The sequence below is a fragment of the Stereum hirsutum genome (assembly GCF_000264905.1).
Source record: "Stereum hirsutum FP-91666 SS1 unplaced genomic scaffold STEHIscaffold_13, whole genome shotgun sequence".
NCBI classification, from domain to species: domain Eukaryota; kingdom Fungi; phylum Basidiomycota; class Agaricomycetes; order Russulales; family Stereaceae; genus Stereum; species Stereum hirsutum.
In genome coordinates this window covers 1,177,671-1,203,816 of record NW_006763143.1, presented here as the reverse complement: position 1 = coordinate 1,203,816, position 26,146 = coordinate 1,177,671, and the positions used below count along the sequence as shown (strand labels likewise).

Here is a 26,146-nt window from a genome sequence, read left to right as displayed (position 1 = left end):
TTTTCTCCCCATGTTGCGCTATATATGCCATGCACCAAAAATGATTACTGCCGATATGCGCCTGTACGAAAGGTGTGAGCGAGTCGTGGTCTGTGATAATCTAAGGTAAGACGATGGTCGCGTGGGAGTGGCGCGAGAAACGAGCGCGGCGTAGTGCACCAGACCGTGCTGGTTCTGAGCAAGTTCCCACACAGCCATTACGTCCGTCGCCTCGCTCGCTCGACGTTCCCTGCTCTCAGAACCAAGTCATACTTGTATTCCCGCCCCTTCGCCACCGTCGTCACCGTCGTCCGCCCAAGCTGGCGCCCACTCTTCTCTCCGTCTTTACCAACAGACTGGGCAAGTCCAGATCACATTCCCCTTCCCCACAACCAGGCGGTTCCCCTGCGTCTATCTCTCAGGGCCTCCCCATGGGCCAGCAGCAGTCATCGTCGTCCAAAAAGTCCAAGAAGAGCGGGAAGGACAAGGACAGAGAAGGCTCGTCTTCCGACCCCACCGTGAACGATGCCGCCACCAACGACGACACGTCCCAGGCAAGCCTCTCGCACGCTACCGGCGCAGGTACGGCCAAGGCTGCGAACGGAACGGACTCTGCTGCCCAGGGTAACCCCTCCATCAACGTCTCCAACGCTGACGGCGACCACATGTCGCGCGTAGCCAGTCGCTCTTCCACCACCAACAATCACAACTCCTCGTCCGCCCCAACCGACGCGCCTTCCCCCGCTCCATCCTCCGCACCAGCACCGAACAACAACTCGACAGGCCACTCCAACAAACCTCCCCCTCTCGATATCCCTGCCACCCAGACCATCCTCACACATTCTGGCTCTCTGACCTCGGGCTCGGCAGGAAGCTCCATGCCCCTAGGCGAGTCACTCGGCTCTGCCGGCATTAGTGCCGCCAAGGAGAAGCTCAAGTCGTTCGATATTGACGACATGATCCAGCGACTGCTCGACGTCGGCTACACTGGCAAAGTCAGCAAGTCGCTCTGTCTCAAGAACGTCGAGATTGCCGCTATCTGCCAGGCCGCCCGGGAGGTCTTCCTCAGTCAGCCGACCCTCATCGAGCTCTCTCCGCCCGTGAAGATCGTCGGTGACGTGCACGGGCAATATTCAGACCTTATCCGACTGTTTGAAATGTGCGGCTTCCCTCCAGCGGCGAATTATCTCTTCCTGGGAGACTACGTCGATCGAGGAAAGCAGAGTCTGGAGACGATATTGCTCTTGCTCTGCTACAAGATCAAGTACCCCGAGAACTTCTTCCTTCTTCGAGGCAACCACGAATGCGCGAATGTCACCCGAGGTACGTGCCCTTTGTTCCGTAAGCGTAGATCATGAAAGTCTGACCCATCAATGACTCAGTGTATGGCTTCTACGACGAGTGCAAACGACGGTGTAACATCAAGACTTGGAAGACTTTCATAGACGTGTTCAACTGCCTCCCTATCGCTGCAATTGTCGCCTCCAAGATCTTCTGTGTTCACGGTGGTCTCTCACCGTCGCTACAGTCAATGGATGACATCAAGGCGCTTCAGCGACCGACGGACGTTCCCGACTACGGCTTGCTCAACGATCTGCTATGGTCCGACCCATCAGATACGGCAGTGGAGTGGGAAGACAACGAACGAGGGGTCAGCTACTGTTTCGGAAAGGCCATCATCAACGACTTCCTGGTGCGGTACGATATGGATCTGATCTGTCGGGCGCACATGGTAGTAGAGGACGGGTATGAGTTCTGGAACGATCGGACGTTGGTTACGGTGTTCAGCGCACCGAATTACTGCGGAGGTACGTCTAGTCATCTCTGTTTCGTTTCTGACCTTGTTTTGAAAATTATTGTTCTTGAAGAGTTCGACAATTATGGAGCGTGTATGAGGTAAGTTTGCGTCTTAATACGCTCGCTGGTGATCTTGCTCAACGTGTTTTCAATCTCCCTTAGCGTTTCTGAGGATCTCCTATGTGCTTTCGAGTTGCTGAAGCCGCTCGACGGGCCTGCTCTCCGAAAGGAGATGACCAAGGCCAAGCGGAAAAGGTTCGGACGCAGTTCATTTCTCTCAATAGCACTCTTCCTGACGTGTTCACCTTTGCCGGTGGCAGCATGATGAATGCTGCCTAGTAAACCGCGAAGACCACACCATTCGACCGAGAGCGAGCTATACGAATATAATCGAACGCGGCGTGCTGAGATCAGGAGACGCGAGTCAACGGTGTGGTTCATACCGAGTTTGAGGGCGCGTGAGAGCACTACGCGGAACGAAAGGGGCTGTCCTCAGGGCCTGGTAGGTGGGGCGGATATTCTGAACGGATCGGCAGAGCAACTGGCCGCTGGCCAGGTGGGTGCAACATCGCTTTTTTTTCCCACTCAGAGGTCTTTCCGTCACTGTCGCGATATTTCGGCGGCGCATACACTTTAGTCGTTCTTTTTCTGCCCCTAATTATTCTCCTGATTTTTCTCTGCCATTTCTGCTGTTTTTTCGCAACGAACGATGATGATGACGAAGTTACCCTGTGTTCGACCCGTTTAGGCATCCGCTTTTCCAAGACGACTGTGACCATCCTTGTTTATTTCTGGATCCTTATTTTTTACTGTCCATACACACACACCTATACGCAGCTACCATGCACTTACCCATTCTGCCCTCCAGCGGCGAGCTCACCGCAGCCCGTCCCGCTTTTCGCCCATCTTGCCGTTACCTTGCGGTTCCCACACAGCCGCCGCGCTGCGTACATTGGTTCCAACCCTTGTGATCCAGTGAAGGTTCTTGCCGTTGCTACGTGTGATCAACCGATCTTGGGCGACTTTCCTTCCTTTCACCTTTTCCACTCCATCTCCAAGTCAACTCGTTTTTGACTGTCGCCGTATCATCGTTATTATCGTACATCTGTTTCTCCACTCACTTCTTCAACTTGTCCCTCACCCATATATTCCTGTCCTTCGTTCCATCCTGTCCATCTCGATCCTCACCCCGCCTCGCCTCGCCTCGCCTCTCTATCTCTCGTCCTGAGCTGTGATTGTGATTGTCTTTCCCTGCGTGGGCTGTCTCTTTCTCTTCCTTCTGTGCTATAGCTGAGTACGAGTATGTTTTTTTTGCGGCATCATGTCCTTTCTTTTGTTCCTTCTATTCTCTCTGCCTCTTTCTCTCTCTGTTTTGCGCTGTTTATCTGTCTTCTTTTTCTCCTGTTTGGACTCGAATTTCTTTTTTGAGGGGAAATGACATCAGACATCGAGGATTCTCTGGTGTATGTGTATGCTTGAGCCAGGCGTAGTGCTGGCCATTCTCCAAAGATTCCTGCGAGTAGAGGTACAAAGAAGAGACACCAGCGAAGCAAACCAGACATGATGATTTGATGCTTGAAGGGCCGTGGATATTCATTGAGTTCGTTCGTTCGTTCGTTCGTTACGCCGCAACGGCGGACCAAAGCGGGCCGCGCTCTGACGGGCCACGCCGCACGGCTCCGGAACGCGCTCTGAGTCTGACGCGTCGATTTGAAATACGTAAACAGGGCGAGAGATTCAGACGCGTCTCATGCTTCTTGCCCTGCGCGTCGCTCAAGCTCGCGTTCGCTCCTCGACACCATCATCTCGGTTTCTACTACTTTATAGGAATATGGGCAAACAACAAACTCTAGGTGCGCTTTTCTTTCTCTGCCCCTCTGCGATTCCACATGTTGGTGGAGATGTTACGTTACGTTTAATCTGACGCGCTCTTGGGTTACTCGGTGGATGTGGATGCGAACGCGACTTGGGATGGTGGGACGTGTAGGTAAATTCTTCACGATGCCTCCGGATAAGAAACCGGCTCCGGCTCAGCAAGCTAGTCTTTCGGATATGTGGGGCGGTGGTGGGACTAAGAAGGTGAATAAGGAGGAGGAGGGTGATGAAGAGGACATGAAGGTCATGAAGGAGGCAGTTGATGGGGATGGTAGTGGACCTTCGGGTAGCCAGGTCGGTTCATCGAGCAAGGCTAAGGTGCGGGAGACGAAGGCGAATGATTCAGGTGCGGACGAGGATGTGCAGATGGATGCGTCGGAAGTCGAGGTGGAGGTTGAGGACAGGACTACGAAGGCGAATGGGAAAGGCAAGAAGAAGACAGAGGAGATGGAGGTGGATGACGAGGAGGAAGAGAAACCGAAGAAGAGTGCGTTCTGATTTAGCTCCCGATCATACTGCTTCTGATACTGATATTATGCGTCATCCTCAGCTGCAAAGGCGAAGCGCAAGTTGGACGCTCCGAGTTCTGCAGGTGAGTCGTTCAATAACGGGCTCAAGAGTAGTAGCACTAACATAATGCCCTCCACTAGTTGCATCTGACTCAAAGAAGGTGAAGAAGCGGAAAATGATTGTCTCTGACGAAGAGGATGAGATAGATGCTGGTATTTGCTCCATTCTCCCTAACTGTCGCTTTCCACTGAGACATTCGCCCATTCGTCTAGAAACTAAGACTAGCGATACCTCTCTTCCTTCTTCACCTGCACCGGAGCCGATACCCATGAAGTTCGGGCCACCCAAGAGAAAGCCCAAGAAAGCGTCGAAAACCATTGATTCGGAACCTGAAGCTTCTGAGGCCCAGCAGGCATCCAAACCTAAAGCGAAGAGGTTATCCAAGAAGAAGGCTGAGTCCATACCAGTGGTGGAGGAGGACGATGATCTTGTTGATGAGGTACCGCCGTCGTCAGATGCAGCGCTCAGTGCGGATGAGGTTGTTGAAGACGAGATTGACGCTGAAGAAGAAGTAGAGGAGCTAGCGAGTGGAAAGGCCGCACGAAAAACGTAAGTTCAGGATTTTCCAGAGACTTCGTAGAACGCTCAGCTGATACAGTGATTAGTGCGGAGGCGGCTATGGATCGAAGAACAGATGTCGACGTGACGGGTGGCTGGAAAGATGGAGAACCGTGAGTTACCGTCCCCGACAGTGAGCACAACTTCACTGACGCAGTCCCATAGGGTGCCGTACGCTGCTTTAGCCAAGACGTTTGCTCTCATTGAGGCGACGACGAAGCGATTAGAGAAGACATCTCTGCTTACGGCTCTTCTGCTCCTTGTTATACAACGCAGTAAGCCGGGAGACTCCAATTCATTGCTCCAGACCATTTATCTATGCATCAACCGCGTACGTTTTCCCATATCTCATTTTCGCTGTGTTGTTGCTTCTGTACTAATGCTACCACAGTTGAGTCCCGATTACATTGGCATTGAACTGGGTATCGGCGAGAGCATCCTGATCAAAGCTATTGGGGAGTCAACGGGCCGAAATCTGAACACGATCAAGGCCGAGCTCAAGAAAGAGGGTGATTTGGGACTTGTGGCTATGGTATAAAAGTTTCAATACACTGTGCATTGTGTCGTCCATACTGAGGAATAATGTCGCCACAGAACTCTAAGAACATGCAGAAGACGCTCTTCAAGCCCAAACCTCTCACCGCTTCCTTCGTCTTCACCAACCTAAAGGAGATTGCGCTCAGCACAGGACATTCAGTACGCCGCGTTACTTTCCACCTTTACAAATCACAGAATTTATTGACCCCTCCTTTCCCGTTAGTCTCAAAACAAGAAGATCAACATCATCACAAAGCTTCTAGCTGCATGTTTAGGCCAGGAGGCGAAATACATCGTACGCAGCCTGGAGGGTAAGCTACGTATTGGGAATGCAGAGAGAACGGTACTCGTTGCTCTCGCGCACGCGGCTGTGTTAGCAGAGCAAGAGAAATGTCAGTAACTCTCTCTGGCGGATCTGAATAACCTTGAACTGACGACACCCATCTGAAGCTGGGAAGAAATGGAGTCCAGACAAACTTGCAACCCGACTAGAGCAAGGCGCCAGCATCATCAAATCGGTCTACAGGTAATATTCCTCCACCCTTCTCCACGCAAGGCCACATACTGAATAATGTCGCTTTCGACGTTAGTGAACTCCCGAACTATGATAAAGTCATCCCAGCCCTCCTCACGGACGGACTCGACCGCCTCACGGAGACATGTAAACTCACCCCCGGTGTCCCACTCAAACCTATGCTCGCAAAGCCTACCAAAGCGATCGGCGAGGTCCTCGACCGATTCGAGGGTAAAAGGTTCACGTGCGAGTATAAGTACGACGGCGAACGAGCACAGGTGCATATGCTGGACGATGGGAGCATCAATGTGTTCAGTCGGAATTCGGAGGATATGAGCAAGAAGTATCCGGATCTGGTCGAGCAGTTGCCGCACGTACGTCTTCACATGCTCGTAACTGACATTGGTTCTGCTTGCTGAATTTTATGTGGCGAGTGTAGTGTGTGAAAGAGGCCACGAAGTCTTTCGTGCTCGATACGGAGGCAGTCGCTATTGATCGCCAAACAGGTAAACTGATGCCTTTCCAAGAGCTCAGCAAGCGGAAGCGGAAGGATGTCAAAGTTGAGGATATTCAAGTCCGGGTGTGTCTGTTCGCCTTCGATCTTCTGTACCTCAATGGCGAGGTCAGTGCTTTCACAACGTTATCATTCTACTCTTTGACCTTGAGGATCCTGATCGCCGAAATATCATAATAGCCTCTACTCCACAAACCCCTGGCGGAACGACGCGAACTTCTCCGGAAGCACTTCCAGTCTGTTGAGGGAGAGTTTGACTTCGCCAAGTCCATGGACAACGAGTCCGTCGAGGAGATACAGACGTTCTTGGATGTGAGTGTGAAGGATGGATGTGAAGGTCTCATGGTCAAGATGATGGAGAGCGAGGCTAGCCATTACGAACCCAGTCGACGTAGTGTTAACTGGCTCAAGGTACGTATTTCACTATTCTTACTGTTTTTCTCATCAAGTCTCTGACCTCGTACACATACAGCTCAAGAAGGACTACCTGGCCGGCGTCGGGGACTCTCTTGACCTCGTCGTAGTAGGCGGCTACTACGGCAAAGGCAAACGGACCAACTTCTACGGCGCCTTCTTGCTTGCTTGTTACGACTCCGACTCTGAAGAATTCCAAACAATCTGCAAGATCGGGACCGGGTTCAGCGAGGAGGCCCTCGCATCGCATTATGAAGCACTCAAGCCACTCGAAATGGAGAAACACAGGGGAGACATCAAGCCCGGCGGTGCGAAGCCTGATATTTGGTTCGAACCCAAGATCGTCTGGGAGGTGCTCACGGCCGATTTGAGTCTCAGTCCGGTATATACGGCGGCGCAGGGATTGGTGGAGGAGAGGGGAATAAGCTTGAGGTTTCCAAGGTTCATCCGGGTGCGGGATGACAAGGGTGCGGATGATGCAACGGGTCCGGAACAGGTGGGTTTTGCTTTGCAATTGGTCCATTTGACTTTGGCGCCTTGTCAGCAATTTCTCCATTTGTGCGGTCGCTGACTATCGGTGGTGTATAGGTTGCGGAAATGTATGAGCGACAGGCTCTGGCGCAGGGAGGTGGTGGCAAGAAGAAGAAGGGAGACGATGCTGATGACTTTTGGTGAATGCTGTTCAGGCATGAGATAGCAAAGGATTCGGATGTGGACTGTGGCACGCTTCCTGCAATTATCTGTAACATCACCGCAAGCAGCTCGTGCTGCTCAAATCGCTCTGAGAAGCGCAATGGATGTGAACCAAGCACAAATGATAAATAGTACCCATGACGGTTCTAAAGTAAGCGTCGCCCAGAGAAGGAAGAGTTTTACTTCTTGATCTTGTCGGCGACTTCCCGCGACTCTGCTCGTGCCTCCTCCACAGCCTGAGCAATCTTTCCCTTCACAGACTCGGCGGGGACCAACAGGCTCTCCTTGTCCTTCTTCTCTTTGCCACCGTTGTACCAATAGTTCAGGAATCGGACACCCTGCACTGACTGGGCAGTAGCGTTTGTGGCGTGACAGGCGAAGAGGAGGTAATTCCGTGGTTGTACTCGCCATGCTACATTTGCAGAATTAGACCAGCAGCAAGATGACCCTCAGCATCAGAGGAAGAGCAGTTGATGACGCACCGAACCGCATGAAAACAAGACTGAGAGTGAAACGAGAGGTCAGACGAAGCGCAATACGACGTAGCGGTGGAAAACCTCACGAGTAACAGGTAAGAGCGCTGGTCATGGTTCCCGAGATGACCTCCTCATCTTTGCTCAAGTCTGCGAGGGCAGCAAGGGGGAGACCCCAGTTGGCTACCTGTATGTGCAGCGGCGCGAATGAGCTATCGGCCGACCTGTATAGTTCAAGGTTTACTGACTGGGCCCCAGAAATGTGTGCCTGTGGTGAATACGGTCAGAAAAAAACGCGCGTTTTACAGCTGAATCAGATCATACTGAAGAAATACTCCCGAGCAGCGGGGGAACGAGCCCAGTTGAGGAAGGAGGCCATTGAGAGATGAGGGAGAAATGATTGGAGTGAGGCGCTGCTGGGCCGACCGGACGTCAGTGGATTAAAGTTCCCACGGTGGACTTGTACGCAACGATCAAGATTTCGATGTTTCCGCTGCTTCGCAGTCCCCCTGCGGTCATTCCTCCTTGTGCTCTCTTCTGCTCTCTACCACATCTTGCCTTCACCGTGTCTTCTGTGCTAGAAATATGCTCTTAGCCTTGGGCTGAAGTGCCTCTGCAGCTTGGTCCTTCTTCGGCTAGAATAGGCAATACATGTTTCGCCAACACCACGTTGCAGGCCTTCTGACTATCGCCGACAAAACTGGACCGGGCACGCCTCACGTCGGCGCTTTGTCTTCTCTGCTCTCATCCTCATCCCCCTCCCGCTTTGGCCGCTTTCTCTGCCCTCTTGTCTCTGCCTCACGCTCTCTCTCTAGCCCCTTCTCTCTTGATCCTGAACGATCTCAGCTCTCGCTTCCACAATGCAGCAGTCCACAAGCAATCAGCAATACTATCAACAAATCCCGTACACCCAGCCACCATACGGCCAGCAACAATATCAGTATGGTCAGCGCTACTATCAGCAACAACCCCAAAATACGCATATCCAGCAGACGCCAACGCCCTATACTCAGCAGCAGGCATTGCAGAACTCCTACCCACAGCAGCAGCCTGCTATGACACAGTACGGAAACGGCAATACCGTTTCCTTTCCAACCCCCCACTTCCAATCTCCAGAGCCACAACCCACTCAAATACCTGTACATCGCCCTCCGCCCCGCCAACAAACACCACATCCTCACCGACGAAACACCACCGCTGCGGCCGCGACGGCCTCCCGGCCACTACGATCCGCACTCAAGAAAGCTCCGGAGCGCTCGAATTCGACAGCGATTCCCGTCGCTCTTGCTCGCTCACGAACGCATTCGGGAGGCGCAGATAATCGTCCAAGGCTTAACTCTGTGAACCGATCACGATCGAGAACTGAATCCATGAACCGTAGCAATCCTGGTGAGCTCCGCTCCATCTGCGTCTCTATCGATTTCCCATGTTCATCTGGGCCGAATAAACCCCATATAGATCATATCTTTCTCTCCCTACGAGGTTCGAATGAACTCCTCGTCCGCAACATCGCGTTTCTATCCACTACCGAGGAGCTCAAGGAGAAGATACCGGCTATGTGGCCCGCAGGTGCCACTTCAGAGGCGACGCAGACTGAGTGGAAGATTCGATTCTCGGGGAGCCCATGGAGCGCTACGGGTCAAGATGCTGTCTTGTACGTCAGGCTCCAGTTCATGATGCGCGCGGCTTTCACTTTCTCACTCTGATACTCACCCACCGCGATACTTTCTTAGAGCCCAGAGGATCATTATCCGCGTGTTCTGGATCCTGTCCAATCAGGTATGAGAGCGTCTATGTTTGTCGCGCTTCGTTTCTGCGCTGACATATCTTGGGTCATTGGTAGGGATACGTATACCTCACATCCATCAACACGGGAAATGCAGTGGGTTCCTTTCCCCCCTCTGCCCTGTTTCCTGCTTCTTCCTCATCTTGTAGCACTTTCAGTTCAAGCCAACGCAATTGGTCTTTATCCGAGCTCGATCAGACCCAGAAGCTGTCTTCTTTACAATGACGGTCAACGCAAGAGGAGACCAAGTTCGATTTGTGGATCTACCTCGAGGTCTGGCAGATCAAATCGGTATACCTCTGCGATATCAGTTCCCCCACTTCGTCCATGACGACAAAGCCATCGAGGACGGGGGATATTGCATATCATTGTCTGAGACACTATGTCAGCTTCTTTGTCTGTGGCCCCAAGAATAAGCTATGCTCACACGCATTTTCTTGCAGCTTCCGGCGCAGTCAACAAGAACCTTTTCCTCGCCGCTATCCTCAAAGCTCTCAATGACCTCGCCTTCAAGCTCGACGCCAGCGTACCCATGTCACGTACGGGTCTGTTAGGCCTAGGATCGAGGAAGGAAGTTTGGGTATTCAAGGGCTCGCCTTCATGGTGGCCTGGTACTGGGCGAGAGCAATAGCCCCAACAGCAATCGAGGGTATGACTTTACGATGGACTGCGAGCTTTGGATATACGGTGTTCAGGAGAAGGGCCTTCCGAACAGTCGCGAGCCCTCTTCTTCCAGGCCGTAACAAATATTAATGACCGCTACGCCTTCTGTGTATCTTTAAATTGCTTTAGATGTGCTCGAGCTTGTATTATGATTCATACTCGCTGTAGCGCCCCTTGTATATGCATACCTTTTGCGCGGTGGTTTTTGGTCCACTTGTAGTTGTTGTATTCTTCCTGCTTGGGTTGGGCCAATGCAATCTATCATGGTTTTCTCCAGTTCTGATACCGCAGTTGTTCGTTGCTCTTGGAAAACTTTGCTATCGAGAAGATACAAATCCGTTGTTCAGATCTTCCGAAAAGCTTTCACGTTGGCGGCCCCTCGTGAATGACGGAGTCGGAGAACGCCGAGCGGAGTTCCACGATGTGTAGTTCAGGCTTCCGAGGACCTCCGAGTCGTTTTCCAACAAAACTCCGATTCACCGTCGTCCGTCCAAGTAGGTACCGGCATCAGTCGGTCTAATCCTGGACATCGTTTCATCGCCTGCGCTAGACATCGTCGTGAACGACGATACTTGCCAGCCCTAGCCCTCACTAGACCCTGGTGTGTCGCATCGGACTTGGATTCTCTCCCTGCGAGCCGACGGCAGTAGCCACATACTACACAAAGAACAGGCTCTTTCCGGCCTTCACGTCCTCCAAATGGTTGGCGCAGTATATACATATGAGGTATCAACCTTCATCGTTGACATTTCATCCCTTGTGACGAGACTGATCTAGGACCTAATCAAATCAGTATATTCCTGGGTTCTTCATACAGGACGACAAGGACGCTGATCCTGCGTTCATTCTATCGGTGAGCGATGCGTGTCACTTGACTTGAAAGGATTTCGATCTACTCAAACTCAACACATGCATGTTTTTTTTGTGTTATTATCTCTGTAGATCTGCCCGTCTTTTGGACGGCTAGCTCCTTCATGGTCAGATTTTGACTCGAAGGTATCGCAACTCAATGCGATCACAGAAAACGGAACTTCGCATAAGGTTTTGATTCTGGGGAGGCATGGACAAGGCTATCGTTGGTTTAGCTCTTCTGATTATTTGACGAATGAAGTTACTGACTATCCTGCAATTTTACTGTATATGTGCAGATAATGTCGCTATAGCAAAGTATGGAAAGGTTAGTTTCTCTTTTCCATCATTACTGTAACTATGCCGTACTCATTGACATATGTCTACAGGTCTGGGAGGAGTAAGTGGATCATCATCGCCTTCTATACACCTAAGGGTATAGCGTAGGGCAATGTTGATGCGTCACGACATAGATCATGGGCTTCTCTGAACGGAGACGGACTGATAACCTGGGGTCGTAAGTCCACTCCTCCTTCTCATCAGAAAAAAAGAAACGAAATGGAAGAAGGAAAGTAGAAGAAAAAACCCACTCATAACATCACCCTTATATTTCGTAAAACAGCGGATCCCCTTCTCACCGATTTGGGCAAAGACCAAGCTCGGCTAGCCCACGAGGCATGGGTCACCGAACTCTCAAATGGTCTTCCTCTCCCGCACAAGTTTTATTGCAGCCCAATGACCCGGGCGCTGCACACACATTCAATCACGTTTGACGGCATATTGCCCGCTCCCGGGTCGGACTCGAAGCTCACACCGATGATCCTGGAGGTACGTCGTGGCTCTCGTCCTTGCCATGTGCTTAGTCGACCTTGCACATCGACTTACACTAATACTCGATCGAATCGGAACTACGTGTGCGGGAACCATATTACTTGTAGAACGTGCGGGAGATTTATGGACATCATACATGCGATAAACGGAGCCCGCGCTCCAAGATAGAGAAAGACTTCCCAGACTTCGTGTTTGAGGACGGGTTCGTAGAAGACGACGAATTGTGGACGGAAGAAAGGGAGACGTATGAACATCTGGATGGGCGGGCGCGGAAGGTCCTGGATAGAATCTTTGAGGATGATACTGACTCTACGTGTAAGTCCGCCCTTTTTCCCAAATTGAAGATGACAGTGTGACACTCTCTGAGCTGCTTTCGATGGACTTATTAAACCATGTTTGCATCGTTTCAGATGTGTCCATCGTCGCTCATAATGGGATGATCAATGCATTTTTACGAGTCATCGGACGTGGCAACTTCGCCTTGGGTACCGGAGGCAAGTCTAGCAGTACTACATATAAACACGGAAGGCCTCATCACTAACTGCCAGAGGTGAACCCTAGGCATCATGATGGTCGTGGTCAAGGGAACCCCACAGCCAACGAACTAGATCGAATATTTATCAGAATTTCATGACGAACACACGAACAGCGGCAGATGAGATGTTATGATCAGAGCTGTACACGGAATAAATACAGTAGATTAAGCCAGTCAGCGATGAGACGGCTGACAGGAAGATAGGATGATAGACGCCTGTGCGGCAACTATGCGGGTGTGTTCTAAATATTGGGACGAGCTTGCATTCGCGGACGAAGCGAACATGGCGGGATTCGATGTGATTGCGGGATATGGAGATAGATGGATTCTATATCAAGGTATAATGGCTGAGGGCAGTGCGATGACAGGGTCCGTAGGGATACAAGCATAGGCATATGAGGTAGTAAGCAGTAAATAAATATAATATGAGTGAGTAAGTGAGTGAGTGAGTGTATGCTTGAGCAGGAGAGCGAGCGAATGATTGAGAAAGCGAGTACTGTGAGACTGGTAAACTACTAATCTAATAAAACTGTCCGAGGATCAGCGCCCCGCGCCGCACGCATGTTCACGATCCCACCAGCCACGGAACTCATAGCATGCGCGTAAAAGTAGGAGGAACGAGCAAGAAGCGCTTGCTCAACGAGAGCCCGCACATCCGTGATCATAAGTGGCCAGCCATATATCCGTCTGTCGTCGATTGTGAGGAGGTCGTTGAGGAATATGGCGCCGTTGGAGGCGATGATGGCCAAGCTGTCCGGGTCGCGCTCATCAGTGGCCACATAGAATCTGTGTAAGAACGATCGTGTTACAATGGGGGACAGGAGAGGTATGGTGAAGATTAACGCACGGATCGTCTTCTGCGGGAGGTCTTGTCGAGTTCTGCTTGGTGTCGCGAAGTGGTTCGGGGATGTCGTAGGCTTGAAGCTCTCCCAAGGAGGATAGTAACCTTCTACCATCAGCTAGATGTTCCTTCACTCGCTGAACATGTGCCTCCGGTGATCCCGACATGGCCCATCCAAGGCGAACGACTGGAAGGTATTGAAGTTCAGCATCGGCATTTCCGGTCATTTTGAGAGAATACACTCCGAAAGGCACTCACAATCTCCTCGACGCATGTGCGAGCCTATCCACATACGTCCTTCAGTCAGCTCCTGCAGTCGTGAGTCGAGAGCCTCAGCTAACAAGTAAACCACGTCCGGAGGTCGCAGATAGTTCAAGACGCTTCGGGCAAGTTCTCGGCTCGCTTCGGTGGTGGTGAACTGAAGACCTCCCTGAAGCACAGATGTGAGCATGTAGAGCTCCTATTACAGCCAGAACATTAACACTCACGGGTTTACGACCTAGATGGATCTCTCCTTCAATCAAAAGTACGTCGGCGTCAAGGTCCCCATAATCTTCCTTGAAACCTCGGAGTGTGTAGCGCGGTACGACTTGACGAATAGGCTCGACGACTGTCTTTGTGTAATCCATACCGCCTCTGGAGAAGAAACATCGCCGTGAGCACTGAATACATAAGAGGTGAAAATTACTTTATTATAACTCACGCGCCCCGGAAAGTATATAGGACCTCCCATCCTGCCTCAGTCAATTGATCTTCCATCCCCTCATTGCAGTCAAAACTCGAAAGTAATGTTCCTAACCCATTTTCCAGGGCTTCGCAGGCGTCGTCCCAACTGAGTATCACTTCGCCTTCCTTCAGCGCACTGTGCAGGATGTCTGACACCGGGTTGGTCGGCTGGTCCAGCCAGCGACCAGTGGGACCAGTTTCGTCACTACCAACCGCGTCTCGATGCCATCCTCCTCGCTCCTTCATCTCCTCTGGTAGATAATCCACTCTCACTGTCCCCTTTGGATCATACCACGAATTTCGAATGACATACAGGGATGGAAGCCTTTCCTCCGCGTCAAAAATGGCTGGTTTCGTATGATACCGTTCGCGCTGCCAAGCTCCGTTGCTATGTTCGTCCTCGGACGTCATGTTATGTAGGCGGAGGTAGTCGGAGACGGTAATGACGGGCTGTGACTGTCGGAGGAGAGTAATGTTCATCATGAGATCGATAGGGATTCGGAATGCCATTTGATCCTCAATTGGTAGGTGACGCCATTCATCCCACCCGATTGCATCGCCCTTGTTGACCATTGGTGCAAATTCTGCACAGACGGTGCTAACCAGTGGTTATCCACGTTGAAGGATGAATGTTGAGTCAGGATGTTCGGGTGGTAGACGTGATAGCGATGACGTACATGTTGTATTCGCAAGCGCGAGCGTAAATGAAGGACGGAAGAATGAGGGTACGGTTTAGGATCTTCGATTGGATAGCTGCGGACTCGATGATGTATCGAATCTACGGCCGGCAACCCAGGACCGAATGATAAGTGCTCCAAGAAAATGACGGGAGAGAAGCAGAGGACCCACGTTGTTCCATCCGAGGCCCAAGCTATAATCACGCGCCAGAAAGCCCTTTGTGCTCGATACCATATCTCTCAATTCATCCATAGTGAGTTCATCAGAATTATCCGGGGATGGCGTTGGCGTTGATGACGGGAGGGCACTGGTTGATGACGGGACGGGGGTGGTTGATGGCGGAGGGGCGGAGGTCGATGACGGGAGCGCGGAGGTTGAGGACAGCGGTTGATTCGGGGAATGTAGCAGAGCGGCATCTGGATGGAGGTCGAATGTTGAAGGAGGTTCGCGCCACCGATTGTAGGGAGGTTCCCCTGGCCCATAGTATAGATTGAGAAAGCCAAAGACAAGGACATGGAAGAGGATGCCAAAGACAGCGGCGCTGGCGAGAAATAGGCCAACGCCTCCGAAACGACAGAAAGGGAGGAAAATGGAGCGCCGTTGACGAGGCTGGTGATAAGCCGGAAGATGGAGATCGATCGAGCGAGCCATATCTCGAAGCCACCCAGGCTCACCCAAGACGAAGGAAGAGATGCACGAGAGTAGTTCGGAGCGAGAAGGCGAGGAGGGGGAGCATTTTTGAGGGTCAACGTTGCGCTTATACAGCCGCTCACGGTGGCTCTACAGTTGATCGGACATAGGGGGAAAGACAACGACAGCTTTCATACCGAGATAAATGCATCCTTCCGCGTACCGACATCAACACGATGGACGATGCACCTAACTAGAAAGAGAGAGACATTGCCCTCTTCGGTCTAAGCTTGCCGCTATCCTGGGATTTAACTCAGTAGTTGCTAGCCTGTGCAGGCTTGTCTTGGTTGCAGTAGCTGCATGTTCAGACCACCACCGAGCCTAAAGGGGTGTGCCAAAAAACCTTTCTGGAGAGAAACAAGACGAAATCAGTGCGGGATCAAAGCGGCTGAGACCGGGCGTCACAGCATAGCGGGTCATCTAAGAATCATCAGCACAATCCCGCACAGCAGCGAACAATTGTTCGTGGAGAGTGGCACCTCACAGACCTCATCTGCAACAAGTACGTGATGTAACAGTTCTGCGGCATTGCGATTCCCGACCGTTGCCCGACCGTGGTCGGACGGGAACACACCAACGCTCCTGTCCAACGCTGTCATATCGCGGGGTAGCGTTTCATACGGTTGGGCATCCCCGCACGGCGCAAGCCAAGACTTTGACAGCGTCTATAGGCTCTTTGTCGTGTATTCCTCGTACATACAGGCTGGATCTAGCTCAAGCCTAGGTGAAAGGCTTGAACAAGTGCTCTGTAAACATGCCCTCCTGATCAACAGGACGACTCCCTGACCGCATTAACACCAGTCAACGGAGAGATGAAAAGTTCAAGACACGGGAAAACGCGGAGAAACAGAGATGAAAACCCCCTGAGCTCTCCTGAGAGGTAGCTAAGAGGGATGAGCCCACTGGACCCTTCGTCGTATTGCTCGCTTCCGTCAACACTCTAGGTGATGCTTGCCATCTAAACTACATATCCCAAACAAATCTCAAAGGCTCACCTGAGCGTCTACTCGACGGTGAACGCAAGACACAAGCTTTGAATCAATTCACTGACCATCTGACACGGTGGATGCCGGGCGAGAAGCCGGTTCGGGCTCAAGTTTCCTGAACTTTCTTGGAACTTTCACTTCAGAAGGGTGACGAGGACGATAACTTTGACCCTCCACCTGCCGCTCTACGCACAGCCTTGTGGGATGGTGGGATGACAAGAATGTACAGATCTTTCAAGGCGGATGTAAGAGAACTTCTCAAAAAAAGTACTGTCGAAAATTCCCTTCTTACATGTGAGGAAGCAAGCAAGTGCTCTGGTCTTGCGGTCGCTCCGGATGCAAGTTCTCTCTGTAGGACCATCTTCAACATTGTACCAAATCGTGCGAGGAAAATTCTTCATCAATGTTCGCGAATCCACGGCTGCAGCGTATGTACCCTGTCTTGGCCCATCCCTTTGACAGGCTTTTCAAGAAACTCTTCGAACACTTTCTCATCTGAATCCACCATCTATCAACGTGCAACATCATGGAGAATCGGATGATGGAAGCGCTGTGCCCCGTGGAGGGTTTGACGACAGAGCGACAGAAGCAGAAACCCGATGCACTGAAGGAGAGGCTGATACTATAGAGCAAGAAGTGGCGTAAAAATCAGGTGGCGTTCCCGACTTCAGCCTTCAAGCCATTGGGAGCGGCGCTATTCGGGTTTGGATATCTTCGCCGGATAGATTGGGGAGGTGAATGGGGCCGTGTCTGAGAACGGACCGAATGCATCGTGATTCGTCCGGGTCCAACAAGGTCGCCATCTAAGACAAGACTGAAACGGTCAAACCTCGAACACTAGATGAGATTTCAATGTCTTAATTCTGATACGACCCCATTTATTATTCCTGGGGGAAATACACAAATATCCGCGACCCATCACGGTCTATCCTCTAGCAAGCAAAGCATAACAAACAAAATACTGAGAAAAGAGTTGCATGGTCAGATCAACACCCAGCTCGTCCATGCCACAGCGGGACCGGCGAAGCTGTACTCACTAAATATAAGAAGCACCGACTCAGACCATCTTGACGACCTTGCTACCGTCAACGAGGCCATCGAGGCTGAGCGCATTGACGCGGCCATTCGCATCCTTCCGGTTCAGCAGCTCGTCCCACCAGCCGAAGAGGAAGTCACGAGCGATGAGTTTAAACCATGGGGTGAAAGAGTTGCCTACAATGTACAGTAGGAGCATAACGCAATTGTGATGAGCAGGGTAATGACCTCAGAAGATGTGTAGAGGAAACGCACCAGGGGCATCAAACATAGCTTGAAGCTCTGCCTTGTCGACGTACTTCCAGTCCCGAATCTCGTTCAGGTTGGCGTTAACGTCCACGTCGGCAGTCAAAAAGAGAATATAGTCGACTACATCACGAGCATAGAACTCCGTTTAGACCCCACACTATCGACCCATAAGTGAAGAGAGGCCAGAAACATGAACGCACCTTCATGCTCCCCCCACAACCCATCCGACGGCGCCAAATAATGAATCTTCGTCAAGTACTGGAACTTATCCACCGGTGTCTGACTCCTCGGAATACCCAGCTCATGTTCCAACTTCCTCGAAGCCGCAATCCTCACCCCAAGCTGGTTCTGCTCGATCTTCTCCTCGGCGAAGTCATCGAGCGGATGCGAGCAGCATGTGTTAGTCCACATATCGGGGAACGTGATCTTTTCCGTAGCGCGTTGCTGAAGAAGAAGTTTCCCATCTGAGGGACGGAAGACGAGTGCGGAGAAGGCACGGTGGAGGAGACCTTTGTTGATGTTCTCCATGAGATGACCTGTACATGCAGGATTCGTTGTTTGTTCAGTGCGAAGGCGATTAGGTCGAGAGAAACGCACAAGTCTTCTTGTCGGCAGCCCCAATCGCATTATCCTGCGGGTCCACGAGGATACACCTCTCCTCCATCAACTTCGACTGCTCAGCATCGTAGCTCGACAAGTCAATGTCGGCAAGTTGTTCTTGAAGTGTCTGAGTGACGGTAGTGGTGGTGGACATTGCTGCCTTGTGTATGAAGGGAACGAAGGATAGTGGTGTTGGTGGTGGTGGTGGGCGGCAGAGCAATGAAGGGGTATGGAAAATGGTGTGCGGCCGCGCGGGGGTATTTAGAGGGATCGTAAGATATGTGAGATGGAGGCGGGAGGCGAACGCTCGGAGGTGAACCATTCTCGTTCTGATCAACGTATGAAACCGTTCACACGCCACAGTCCTTGCCAATTCTGCTCGTTCAGCCAATCACAGCGCCCGCGTACCGGGCGGATTGTAGTCAGACAGCGACAAAGGCGCTGTGTCTCTTGTAAAACCGGGCACCATTCGTAAGTTATATTACAGAATCGGGCGAGTACACAAGTCAGCCTCCCAAATCCTGTGCTATCGACGAGCGTCATATTCATAACATAGCCCCCAATGTCGACGCTTATCCCGGATACCTTCCCCATGGACAGGCATATCAGACTATCTCGATGTTCAATGGCCCGTATGGAGCGGGTTGAGTAACGCGGATAAGGTTCTTCGTGGCGAGAACTAGTGAACAAACTGAAGTGAGCCTGCGTATCGTGCCGAAGACAGCCAGGTACTACTTACCCAAACAGTGATAAAATCCAGCAGCCGCAACATGAGCATTACTCGTATCCTTCGGGACGACACCGTCGAACATAACACCATCTTCGGGCTGAGCGGATGCCTGCACCTGCATCCTTGCGTATCTGCAACACAGGCAAATCCATCAAGAGGTGAGCTTGCGGGCGCACTGGCAGCGCCACACTGGCCCATCATCACAGCAAATCCGACCGTCCGACAGAATGACTTACTCAAGGAAATTATACGAGTTTTTCTCCAAGCTGACGACGTTCTGATCCGATTCCTGTGTCTCTACGAGGGAGATACCTTCTGCCGGCACTGTTCACCGCAGAAAATTTGACGGATAAAGCGAAAGTCAGACAGACAACACTCACAATAGATGAAAACAAAGCCTACTCACAGTCGAATTCGAAAGTCCCACCCACACTCGCATGAGACCCAAACCTTCCGAATTCAGGACCAGGCGAAGCACCAGCGCTCAGAACTCCACTCGGTCCCAAAGAGCTCTCCCGCCTATCTCTGCTAATCGAGCTTCCTCTGATCCTGATTTCCCTCGAACCGACACTTACGCTGCCACCTCCAATGGGAGCAAAGCTCCCTCCGCCAGCGGAAGAACTGGGTCCAGCACCGGCATGGTCCCAAGGGAAGAGTGAGCTGCGTTGAGAGCCTTGAGAAGGACCTTGAGAGCCTCCTGGCGCCCCGAGGACGGAGTCGAAACGGCCTCCTAAGGGTGAAGCAGGACGGGAGAGACGACGGAGTTGCTCTGGAGCCTGTAAGAGACAGAGAGGATCGGTAAGTGGGAAAGCGGGACAGAGGCAAGTTACTTACATCTGAAGATCTCCGACCGGATGGACCGACTTCGAAAGCGCCGGTGTCTTGATACTCTGAAACATCGGAATACTGATCAGCAATTGTATTCCAACTGGAAACATCACAGGCGCTCACGATATGCGTCAAAGGCATCACCGTAGTTCATTTCGACATCTCCAGGTTCAACCCTAGCTGCATCGGGCTCTTCGAACGGGCGGCCAGGCTGGTCTTCAAAGCGTTGATCATTCGGTGTCTCAATCCGGCGACGCTTTGTCGGTGGAGTTCCTGCACAAAAAAAGTGAATATTGTCCAATGCAAGGAAGGGTATGTGTAAAAGCTCACCTCTCGCTTCAAGATGTAAAGCGCCTGACCTGGCCTCAACATGAATCCTAAAATTCTCGAGCCAGTAGTCCACCAGGACTGGCGCTTGCACTAGTAAAACGTCAGAACTGGAGCCAATGCAACGATATATGACGAGACGGACCTCCTTCCGGCGGACCCCACATAATCTCGTCAATGAGCCGCTCACTCTCTTTTTGGATCCTTTTATGGTCCATTTCACGCCGTAAGGCCCTCTGGTCCTCCACATATTGCGCGCGGGCGGTCTAAACGACGAATCAATTCCAACTCTGGTGCAACACGTGAAAGTGGAGAAAACCAACCTTCATCTCATCATCAGAGAGCTCTGTAACCTTGTCGAGGAGGAGGCGGACACGTTTCGGTTTCTTCGCAGGTTTCCCTTGGGTCTCATTTGCTGTGAGAGCTTGAGAAGGATCATCTACAAGGGCCTGGCTATCACCTGCTTGGTCGGGTTCAAGCGGAGCAGGACTAGCTCCGATGGGAGTCAAGTCTCTGAAAGCCGAAGGCAGTGGTGGAGGGGGCATGTCGTTCTCTGAAGAAAAGGTTGTATGTGAGGACATAACGGCGATCATAACACCAGACAAGAAGTTACCTTTGTCCGCCTCGTCCAGCGCCTGACAAGTACCATAGTGAGTAAGTCTCGTTTGTGGGGAAGAATAAGTCTGTACTGACTCTTTTCTTTCCCTTCGAGCCATCGGATGCTCGGTCAGTCTTCCTGGCCGATGAGAAATCATCCGACATGTCGAGCCCCGTGAAGGTAAAGTCGCCGCCCTGGTTGAAGTCAATATCCGCCATGGGGATACTACACGAAGCCCATATCCGTCAAACGACACTCGCGCAATAGTGTCGAGAACAGTGAACATGAACACGTACTCCATGCCACCAGCACTAATAGGTCCAGGCTGCGAAGATGGCCCACCCCACCCCTCGCCCAATTCTCTCGCGAGTTCATCACCTATATCGTCATCCAAGTTCAGGTCGTCACCGCCCAGGAGGGGATCGTCTGGGAACCCGAACCCGAAGCCGTCAACGTCCATCTGGGAAGACGAGGGGCCGACACCGCTATGATCGATACTGGCTGACACGTCGAAGGAGGCGGATAGCATGTGTTCAAGGCTTTCGTCGAGGGTGTGTTGATCAGCTCGGGCGTGTTCGAGGGACGATGCTCGTTGTTTTTGTTTCTTGGAAGCTTTCTTGGGACGACCGTATTCATCCTCAGAGTCGACTTCTGTGCGATGCAGATGAAAATCAGACAGGTCCACAAAGCATAGATATCGGAGACATACCTCGGACATTCAGAAGATCATCCCAGTCCTGCATTCGAAGATTGCGTACTCTCAGGTCAATCGAACCGGAAACGAGGATAACACTCACGGCGAAGAAATCGTCAATATTCAGTCCAAGAGCCATACCCGGATCCGCTGTGAGGGTCACAGCATCGGGTCTTCGTCCTAGTATTAGCATATATGCAGCGTAGAGCGGCACAGAGAAACACAGACCTAACGGAAGGATTACCCATCTGCAACGACTCAGCAGCCATCGACATCGCGTGGAAATCCTGAACGGCCTTCTTTAAGGCCGTGAAGCACGACGTCACGTCTCCAAGAAATATCTCGTGTTTTACTGGTATCGCTAGTAGTCAGTAGTCTGCAACTTCGAGTGAACATAATGCATATATTGACTTTTATAGACACTAAATAGGATATATGAGGTAGGAACTCAGATATATGCGTGGTTCTGAGAGTGAGACGACGCACCGAGCGAGTCCGACCATTAGATTGCTCGATAGACGAAGAGCAAGCGGTTCCTCTGGTTCCGCAATCAGGTCACATAGCTGGACGATGTCTGCGCCGAGGACATCGCGCTTTGGAAGCTTCTTGAAATTGGATTTAGCACCGAGAGTAGCTGCAAGCCTATATCAATAGTAAGACGCGTCGCGTCGCGTCAGAGAAGTAAGTGTCTGAACGCGTCGAATAGTAGTGTACCAGAGAAGACCGAAGCCACTGTCGCGTCGGGATAGTACGTCTTGATTGAAGAACATGGTGGTCAGAGTCCAAGAGCACGAGAACGGAAGAAAGATGGGAGAGCAACAGAAAAGCAAAGATGAGGGGAACGAATGTGATGGAGCAGAGCAACGTCGGCAAGAGCGCAAGGAGCAGCGATGTCCCGGGAGCAGAGAACAGAGCCGAGCGTGGAGAGAGCTTGCGTCGAAGCACCGATTCCTTACTTCCTTCCCAACTCGGGAGTGCGTTCGCCACATTCGGAACCCCTCGAGGATCACATCATTGTGAAGGTAAACATGTCCATACCTGGACATACGGGTCATATGAGAAGCCCAAAATGGCGTGCAACGGCCGCTAAAACGTCAGTGTCATTCGTCGAGCCCAGGACGATCCGCCGGTTCGAGCTCTAAGTCTCTAAGTATCGTCCAAATCATTTAGACATTGATCCATCGCCTGCCTCCGGAACCACCCAAGAGTCGCGCGAACACCTCGTCCCTTCCGCCCACCCATCTAAACTTCTCGGTTTTTTCCTCTCCATCCTTTGTCCAGTGGATCACGAGACCTTTAACGTTAATCATAGTGGTCTTCTTGATCCCTGTGACATCCGCGGTGGGGAGCACAATGGTTGGATTCACAGCTACCAGAGGCGTGAAGTATAGTGTCGTAGGCGTGACTGTGATCAGTCCTGGACCTTTCGAACTGGTTGCCGGGAAGGCTATGGACGAGAGTCAGACCGTGTACATCCTTCGGCGCAAAACGGACTGAACTTACTGAATGTCTCTACTGGTGTGGTCGGATTGTCGCGCTGGATACTCGGAGTCGATGTACCACTGGCTCCTCCCTGCTTTACCATCAGTATATAAGCACGACTGTACCAAAAATTGAGGTATGAGGAAACAGGACACGTACCCGCCGTGCCGATTCTCCCCGTACGGAGTCGGCCCACGCTTTACTCGTCGCGGCCCTCTCACCCCACTTCTTCCAGTCCACGCTCTTCGAGTTCTCGTCCCCAAAGAACCTCTGTCTCAGGCCCTCTCGGTTCTGTACGTTCAACGAACGCACGGAGTCGGTGTCGCTTGACCTTGTACTAGGTTCGTAACTCTTGGGTGGAAGGATGGGGAGACCGCGAGCCACACGCTGCGAGATGAGGTCCATGGCGTATTCCGCATCTGTAGGGACGTTACCGAGAGGCGGCGGGAGTCTGCGAGGCATTATAATATGTTAGCGAGTGATACGATTGCGGAGAGAGAAGAGACTGGGTAGCTACGAACCGAGCACGATCTGCGGGCGGGATGGCCTTTACAATGGGAACGACATGCCAGAACATGAATCCGCCTGTCATAAACACCAGCTTTTGGAAATATCTCGCCGGCAGAATCAGTGTGACCATGAACAGCGCCGCAATCGCCTAAGTCGACCTCAGTCAGAGACATGTCAAACCTAACATAGAGAGTAGAACATACACCGAAGTACACCCAGGTCGCTTCAGGTCGTCTCCATAAGAATATACTAATACAATAAGCATTAGCATGCCGTAGAGTCTGTTAGAATGGGAAGGTACGGGTGAACACATATACATACTTTTTCACTCGTTCGTGCATATCCGCCAACTCAACTAACATCGCCAAACCCTTCGCCTTCAAATGTTTCTCAGCGCGGACTTCATCCGTATCCGTGCTCTTCACACCCTCCTCCTCATCCCCAATAACATCTATAACGGGCGCGCCTTCACCCGCACCCGCACCGTCCGCAGCCAGATCATCGACCAAACTAGCCGTAGATTGGCTCTCGCTCTTCTTACTTCCCTTCTTCTCATGGCCCTTCGCCTTCTTCGGTTTCTTGAATTTCTTGTACAGACGAAACACATCTTTCGCTCCAAACTGAACAGAGCCCGTGATGAGACGCATTTGCATTTCTTCTCCGAATTCGCGGGCACGGAGGATGTCGGTGTGATGTTTACGAAGTTCGGCTAGAGTCGGGTAGGAGACGAGACGGCGGTGGAGGAGGAGGACCAGGAGATGAAGGAAGAAGGATGGGAGGAGGAGGTCGAAGAACCAGAGTACCCAGAATATCTGGATAATGTCAAGACACGTGAGGCACGTCCTACGAAGAAAAAGAAGTTGGACATACTGCACAGTAGGTCGCACTCTGCCGTTTGTCCTTCCATGTTGCGAGCTCCCATATGCGGAGCAAGAACGGGAGATAATAGCCATCACCAATCATATACAAGCGTTGTACGGCCAACTTGAATCGCCCTAGCGTGAACGGAGGTTGGGGAGGAGCTGAAGGCGGTAAGCGAGGTACGATATATTTCTGTGACAATTGTGAAAACATGAACACGTCCTTCAAGGGAGTAAATAAGCGTACGAGTGCTATAGTCTCTGATAGAGAGTCGTAGCTTTGAGGCGTTGCTTTCGGGGACGGAGGTATAGAAGCATTGGCGGCTCCCTCCTCTTCCAACGAACCCTCTGCACTATCTTCCATGGTCTGAGAGACCCCTATCGTTACCTCACTCGGAGAAGTCAAGGCAGCAGAAGCTGCAGAGGTGTTTGGAACTGTAGGGGCCCTAACTTCAGAAACATACTGTCCCCTGCTCATCAGCATCAGACCCCGATGACCGTACCTTGGCTGCTGAGACGCTTACAGCGGAGAAGAAATTCACGAATCGCTCTATCTCTTCGTTCTCATACAGCTCTCGGAGCTGAGCCTCTGGCATATCTTCAGCAATGCTTTTGAAGAGGAAGTCGCTAGGTATATCGCTGGTCTGTACGAACTCGAAGGGTTCGTGAGGATCATCCTGACCGGACTGTGTGGCGCCTGCAGATAGGTCATCATCTTCATCGACTTGGGGTGTAGGCTGCGAAAAGGTAGATTCAGAGGAGGATGGAACTACTCGAGGGCGTGGCGGAAGTTCTGGTGTTGGGGTTGTAGAACTAGGTGCTCGAGGAGGCAGCGGAGGAGCAGGACTGATAGATCTAGACGAGCTGTGGCCTGAAGATATCCCTGAGCTCGTTCGACTAGGATGAGCAGGCGGAGGAAGCAGCGTCTGCGAAACCGAAGGGTTCCCAGACATCGAGTTTATGTTACAGCTGGGACTAGTAGTATACACGGTTACGTCTAGGACGACGTGGTGGTCCTGCAAGAGAGAGCATTGAAACTGCGTCGCCGTGATCAGTTGTGGTGTGGCACGAATTGGAAATTCACGCACGCCACACACACAAAGACGCGACCACGTGACTGGGCCAACGTCAGACGCGGCGGCGTGAATCCGAACTTCTTCTCGACGACAACAACGGCGACAACCAAGCGACAACGGACCACCGCGTCCTCTACTCCACATCCGCATCCGCGAACGTTGGCGCATCACTCATGGCCGCCAACCGCCTCAACAACAAGAACAGCGGCTCCAATGACTTCGTCACCTCGGTTCGCTATGCCATGGCGAATGATCCAGGGCGGATGATCTTCAATGCTCAGGTCCAGAAAGGGTTCGAATGGCTCGACAATTATCTCGATAATATTCTTGAAGCTCCCGAAGAGTACGTCCTGCGTCATCTAGTGTGTATATCTGCGTGTAGCTGATTCGTGATGGCCAGACCGCTGCTTGAGCTGGTCAAGACTCCCGGCCGCAAGAAGGACGTACCGAAGAAGACCAGAGCAGCCATGGCGGCGGCTGGCAAATCCAAAGCCATCACTAGCCTCTCATTCGAGGTGCGTAGCGGTCTTACGTTTAGAGTTGAAATCCTGCTCATATAGGCCTCAGGATGAGAACTCCAACACCGCTCCGGTAAACGACTTCCATCAACGGCTTTTGCACGCTCGAGACGACGAACCGCATGCCAAA

At 51.8% G+C, this 26,146-nt stretch overlaps 8 protein-coding genes across 8 annotated transcripts; 3 read left to right on the top strand and 5 right to left on the bottom strand.

Moving 5' to 3' along the window:
* The first annotated feature begins 202 nt into the window (after positions 1-202).
* On the top strand, positions 203-2,962 carry STEHIDRAFT_123925 (Metallo-dependent phosphatase). Its single transcript, XM_007307553.1, has 5 exons — positions 203-1,302; positions 1,362-1,787; positions 1,848-1,875; positions 1,939-2,031; positions 2,097-2,962. Exons 1-5 carry the CDS (start codon positions 858-860, stop codon positions 2,113-2,115), a joined length of 1,011 nt encoding a protein of 336 aa, XP_007307615.1. The 5' UTR covers positions 203-857; the 3' UTR covers positions 2,116-2,962.
* Positions 2,963-3,547: 585 nt separating this feature from the next.
* STEHIDRAFT_83675 (ATP-dependent DNA ligase) lies at positions 3,548-7,469 on the top strand. The gene is made up of 16 exons (XM_007307552.1): positions 3,548-3,629; positions 3,764-4,138; positions 4,202-4,243; positions 4,302-4,373; positions 4,434-4,770; positions 4,827-4,892; positions 4,945-5,110; positions 5,171-5,311; positions 5,374-5,475; positions 5,540-5,708; positions 5,767-5,842; positions 5,907-6,204; positions 6,270-6,452; positions 6,525-6,755; positions 6,817-7,254; positions 7,347-7,469. Exons 1-16 carry the CDS (start codon positions 3,608-3,610, stop codon positions 7,431-7,433), a joined length of 2,805 nt encoding a protein of 934 aa, XP_007307614.1. The 5' UTR covers positions 3,548-3,607; the 3' UTR covers positions 7,434-7,469.
* Positions 7,470-7,477: 8 nt separating this feature from the next.
* STEHIDRAFT_83673 (UPF0041-domain-containing protein) lies at positions 7,478-8,323 on the bottom strand. Its single transcript, XM_007307551.1, has 5 exons — positions 8,249-8,323; positions 8,173-8,192; positions 8,014-8,111; positions 7,934-7,953; positions 7,478-7,863 (listed from the first exon to the last, which is right to left on the bottom strand). The coding sequence occupies exons 1-5, from the start codon at positions 8,301-8,303 to the stop codon at positions 7,631-7,633; spliced, it is 426 nt and encodes a 141-aa protein (XP_007307613.1). The 5' UTR covers positions 8,304-8,323; the 3' UTR covers positions 7,478-7,630.
* A 252-nt stretch (positions 8,324-8,575) lies between these two features.
* Positions 8,576-12,661, top strand: STEHIDRAFT_160096 (uncharacterized protein; the record flags this gene model as incomplete). Its single annotated transcript, XM_007307550.1, has 16 exons — positions 8,576-8,713; positions 8,794-9,313; positions 9,383-9,578; positions 9,658-9,703; positions 9,768-9,806; positions 9,869-10,094; positions 10,154-10,290; positions 11,167-11,226; positions 11,316-11,448; positions 11,522-11,550; positions 11,612-11,622; positions 11,696-11,739; positions 11,845-12,050; positions 12,161-12,368; positions 12,464-12,538; positions 12,615-12,661. The coding sequence occupies 16 exons, from the start codon at positions 8,576-8,578 to the stop codon at positions 12,659-12,661; spliced, it is 2,115 nt and encodes a 704-aa protein (XP_007307612.1).
* A 442-nt stretch (positions 12,662-13,103) lies between these two features.
* Positions 13,104-15,484, bottom strand: STEHIDRAFT_160095 (uncharacterized protein; the record flags this gene model as incomplete). Its single annotated transcript, XM_007307549.1, has 7 exons — positions 13,104-13,374; positions 13,436-13,616; positions 13,688-13,859; positions 13,918-14,065; positions 14,133-14,753; positions 14,833-14,933; positions 15,005-15,484. The coding sequence occupies 7 exons, from the start codon at positions 15,482-15,484 to the stop codon at positions 13,104-13,106; spliced, it is 1,974 nt and encodes a 657-aa protein (XP_007307611.1).
* Positions 15,485-17,352: 1,868 nt separating this feature from the next.
* Positions 17,353-18,600, bottom strand: STEHIDRAFT_101781 (Isopentenyldiphosphate isomerase). The gene is made up of 5 exons (XM_007307548.1): positions 18,391-18,600; positions 17,994-18,329; positions 17,800-17,913; positions 17,547-17,721; positions 17,353-17,470 (listed from the first exon to the last, which is right to left on the bottom strand). Exons 1-4 carry the CDS (start codon positions 18,545-18,547, stop codon positions 17,567-17,569), a joined length of 762 nt encoding a protein of 253 aa, XP_007307610.1. The 5' UTR covers positions 18,548-18,600; the 3' UTR covers positions 17,353-17,470; positions 17,547-17,566.
* A 357-nt stretch (positions 18,601-18,957) lies between these two features.
* STEHIDRAFT_170774 (uncharacterized protein) lies at positions 18,958-22,340 on the bottom strand (the record flags this gene model as incomplete). Its single annotated transcript, XM_007307547.1, has 18 exons — positions 18,958-19,072; positions 19,133-19,254; positions 19,360-19,447; positions 19,530-19,899; positions 19,958-20,013; positions 20,075-20,224; positions 20,282-20,371; positions 20,424-20,544; positions 20,602-20,831; positions 20,892-20,913; positions 20,972-21,101; positions 21,173-21,527; positions 21,586-21,613; positions 21,674-21,743; positions 21,799-21,922; positions 21,982-21,992; positions 22,057-22,212; positions 22,285-22,340. The coding sequence occupies 18 exons, from the start codon at positions 22,338-22,340 to the stop codon at positions 18,999-19,001; spliced, it is 2,253 nt and encodes a 750-aa protein (XP_007307609.1). The 3' UTR covers positions 18,958-18,998.
* Positions 22,341-22,688: 348 nt separating this feature from the next.
* Positions 22,689-25,375, bottom strand: STEHIDRAFT_170773 (uncharacterized protein; the record flags this gene model as incomplete). The annotated part of the gene is made up of 9 exons (XM_007307546.1): positions 22,689-23,017; positions 23,074-23,143; positions 23,212-23,503; positions 23,574-23,710; positions 23,766-23,811; positions 23,884-24,374; positions 24,433-24,615; positions 24,670-24,885; positions 24,947-25,375. The coding sequence occupies 9 exons, from the start codon at positions 25,373-25,375 to the stop codon at positions 22,737-22,739; spliced, it is 2,145 nt and encodes a 714-aa protein (XP_007307608.1). The 3' UTR covers positions 22,689-22,736.
* Positions 25,376-26,146: the final 771 nt, after the last annotated feature.

Coding starts and splice junctions, on each gene's coding strand:
- STEHIDRAFT_123925 (XM_007307553.1), top strand. CDS start 858: ATGCCCCTAGGCGAGTCACTCGGCTCTGCCGGCATTAGTGCCGCCAAG. Junction 1,303..1,361: donor ATGCGCGAATGTCACCCGAG/GTACGTGCCCTT, acceptor TCAATGACTCAG/TGTATGGCTTCTACGACGAG. Junction 1,788..1,847: donor CGCACCGAATTACTGCGGAG/GTACGTCTAGTC, acceptor TTGTTCTTGAAG/AGTTCGACAATTATGGAGCG.
- STEHIDRAFT_83675 (XM_007307552.1), top strand. CDS start 3,608: ATGGGCAAACAACAAACTCTAG. Junction 4,374..4,433: donor AGAGGATGAGATAGATGCTG/GTATTTGCTCCA, acceptor CCATTCGTCTAG/AAACTAAGACTAGCGATACC. Junction 5,843..5,906: donor ATCATCAAATCGGTCTACAG/GTAATATTCCTC, acceptor TTTCGACGTTAG/TGAACTCCCGAACTATGATA.
- STEHIDRAFT_83673 (XM_007307551.1), bottom strand. CDS start 8,303: ATGGCCTCCTTCCTCAACTGGGCTCGTTCCCCCGCTGCTCGGGAGTAT. Junction 8,112..8,172: donor GCACACATTTCTGGGGCCCA/GTCAGTAAACCT, acceptor CTGCACATACAG/GTAGCCAACTGGGGTCTCCC. Junction 7,864..7,933: donor TCTTGTTTTCATGCGGTTCG/GTGCGTCATCAA, acceptor CTGCAAATGTAG/CATGGCGAGTACAACCACGG.
- STEHIDRAFT_101781 (XM_007307548.1), bottom strand. CDS start 18,547: ATGTCCACCACCACTACCGTCACTCAGACACTTCAAGAACAACTTGCC. Junction 17,914..17,993: donor GTTGTGGGGGGAGCATGAAG/GTGCGTTCATGT, acceptor CTCGTGATGTAG/TCGACTATATTCTCTTTTTG. Junction 17,722..17,799: donor AGCTATGTTTGATGCCCCTG/GTGCGTTTCCTC, acceptor TGTACATTGTAG/GCAACTCTTTCACCCCATGG.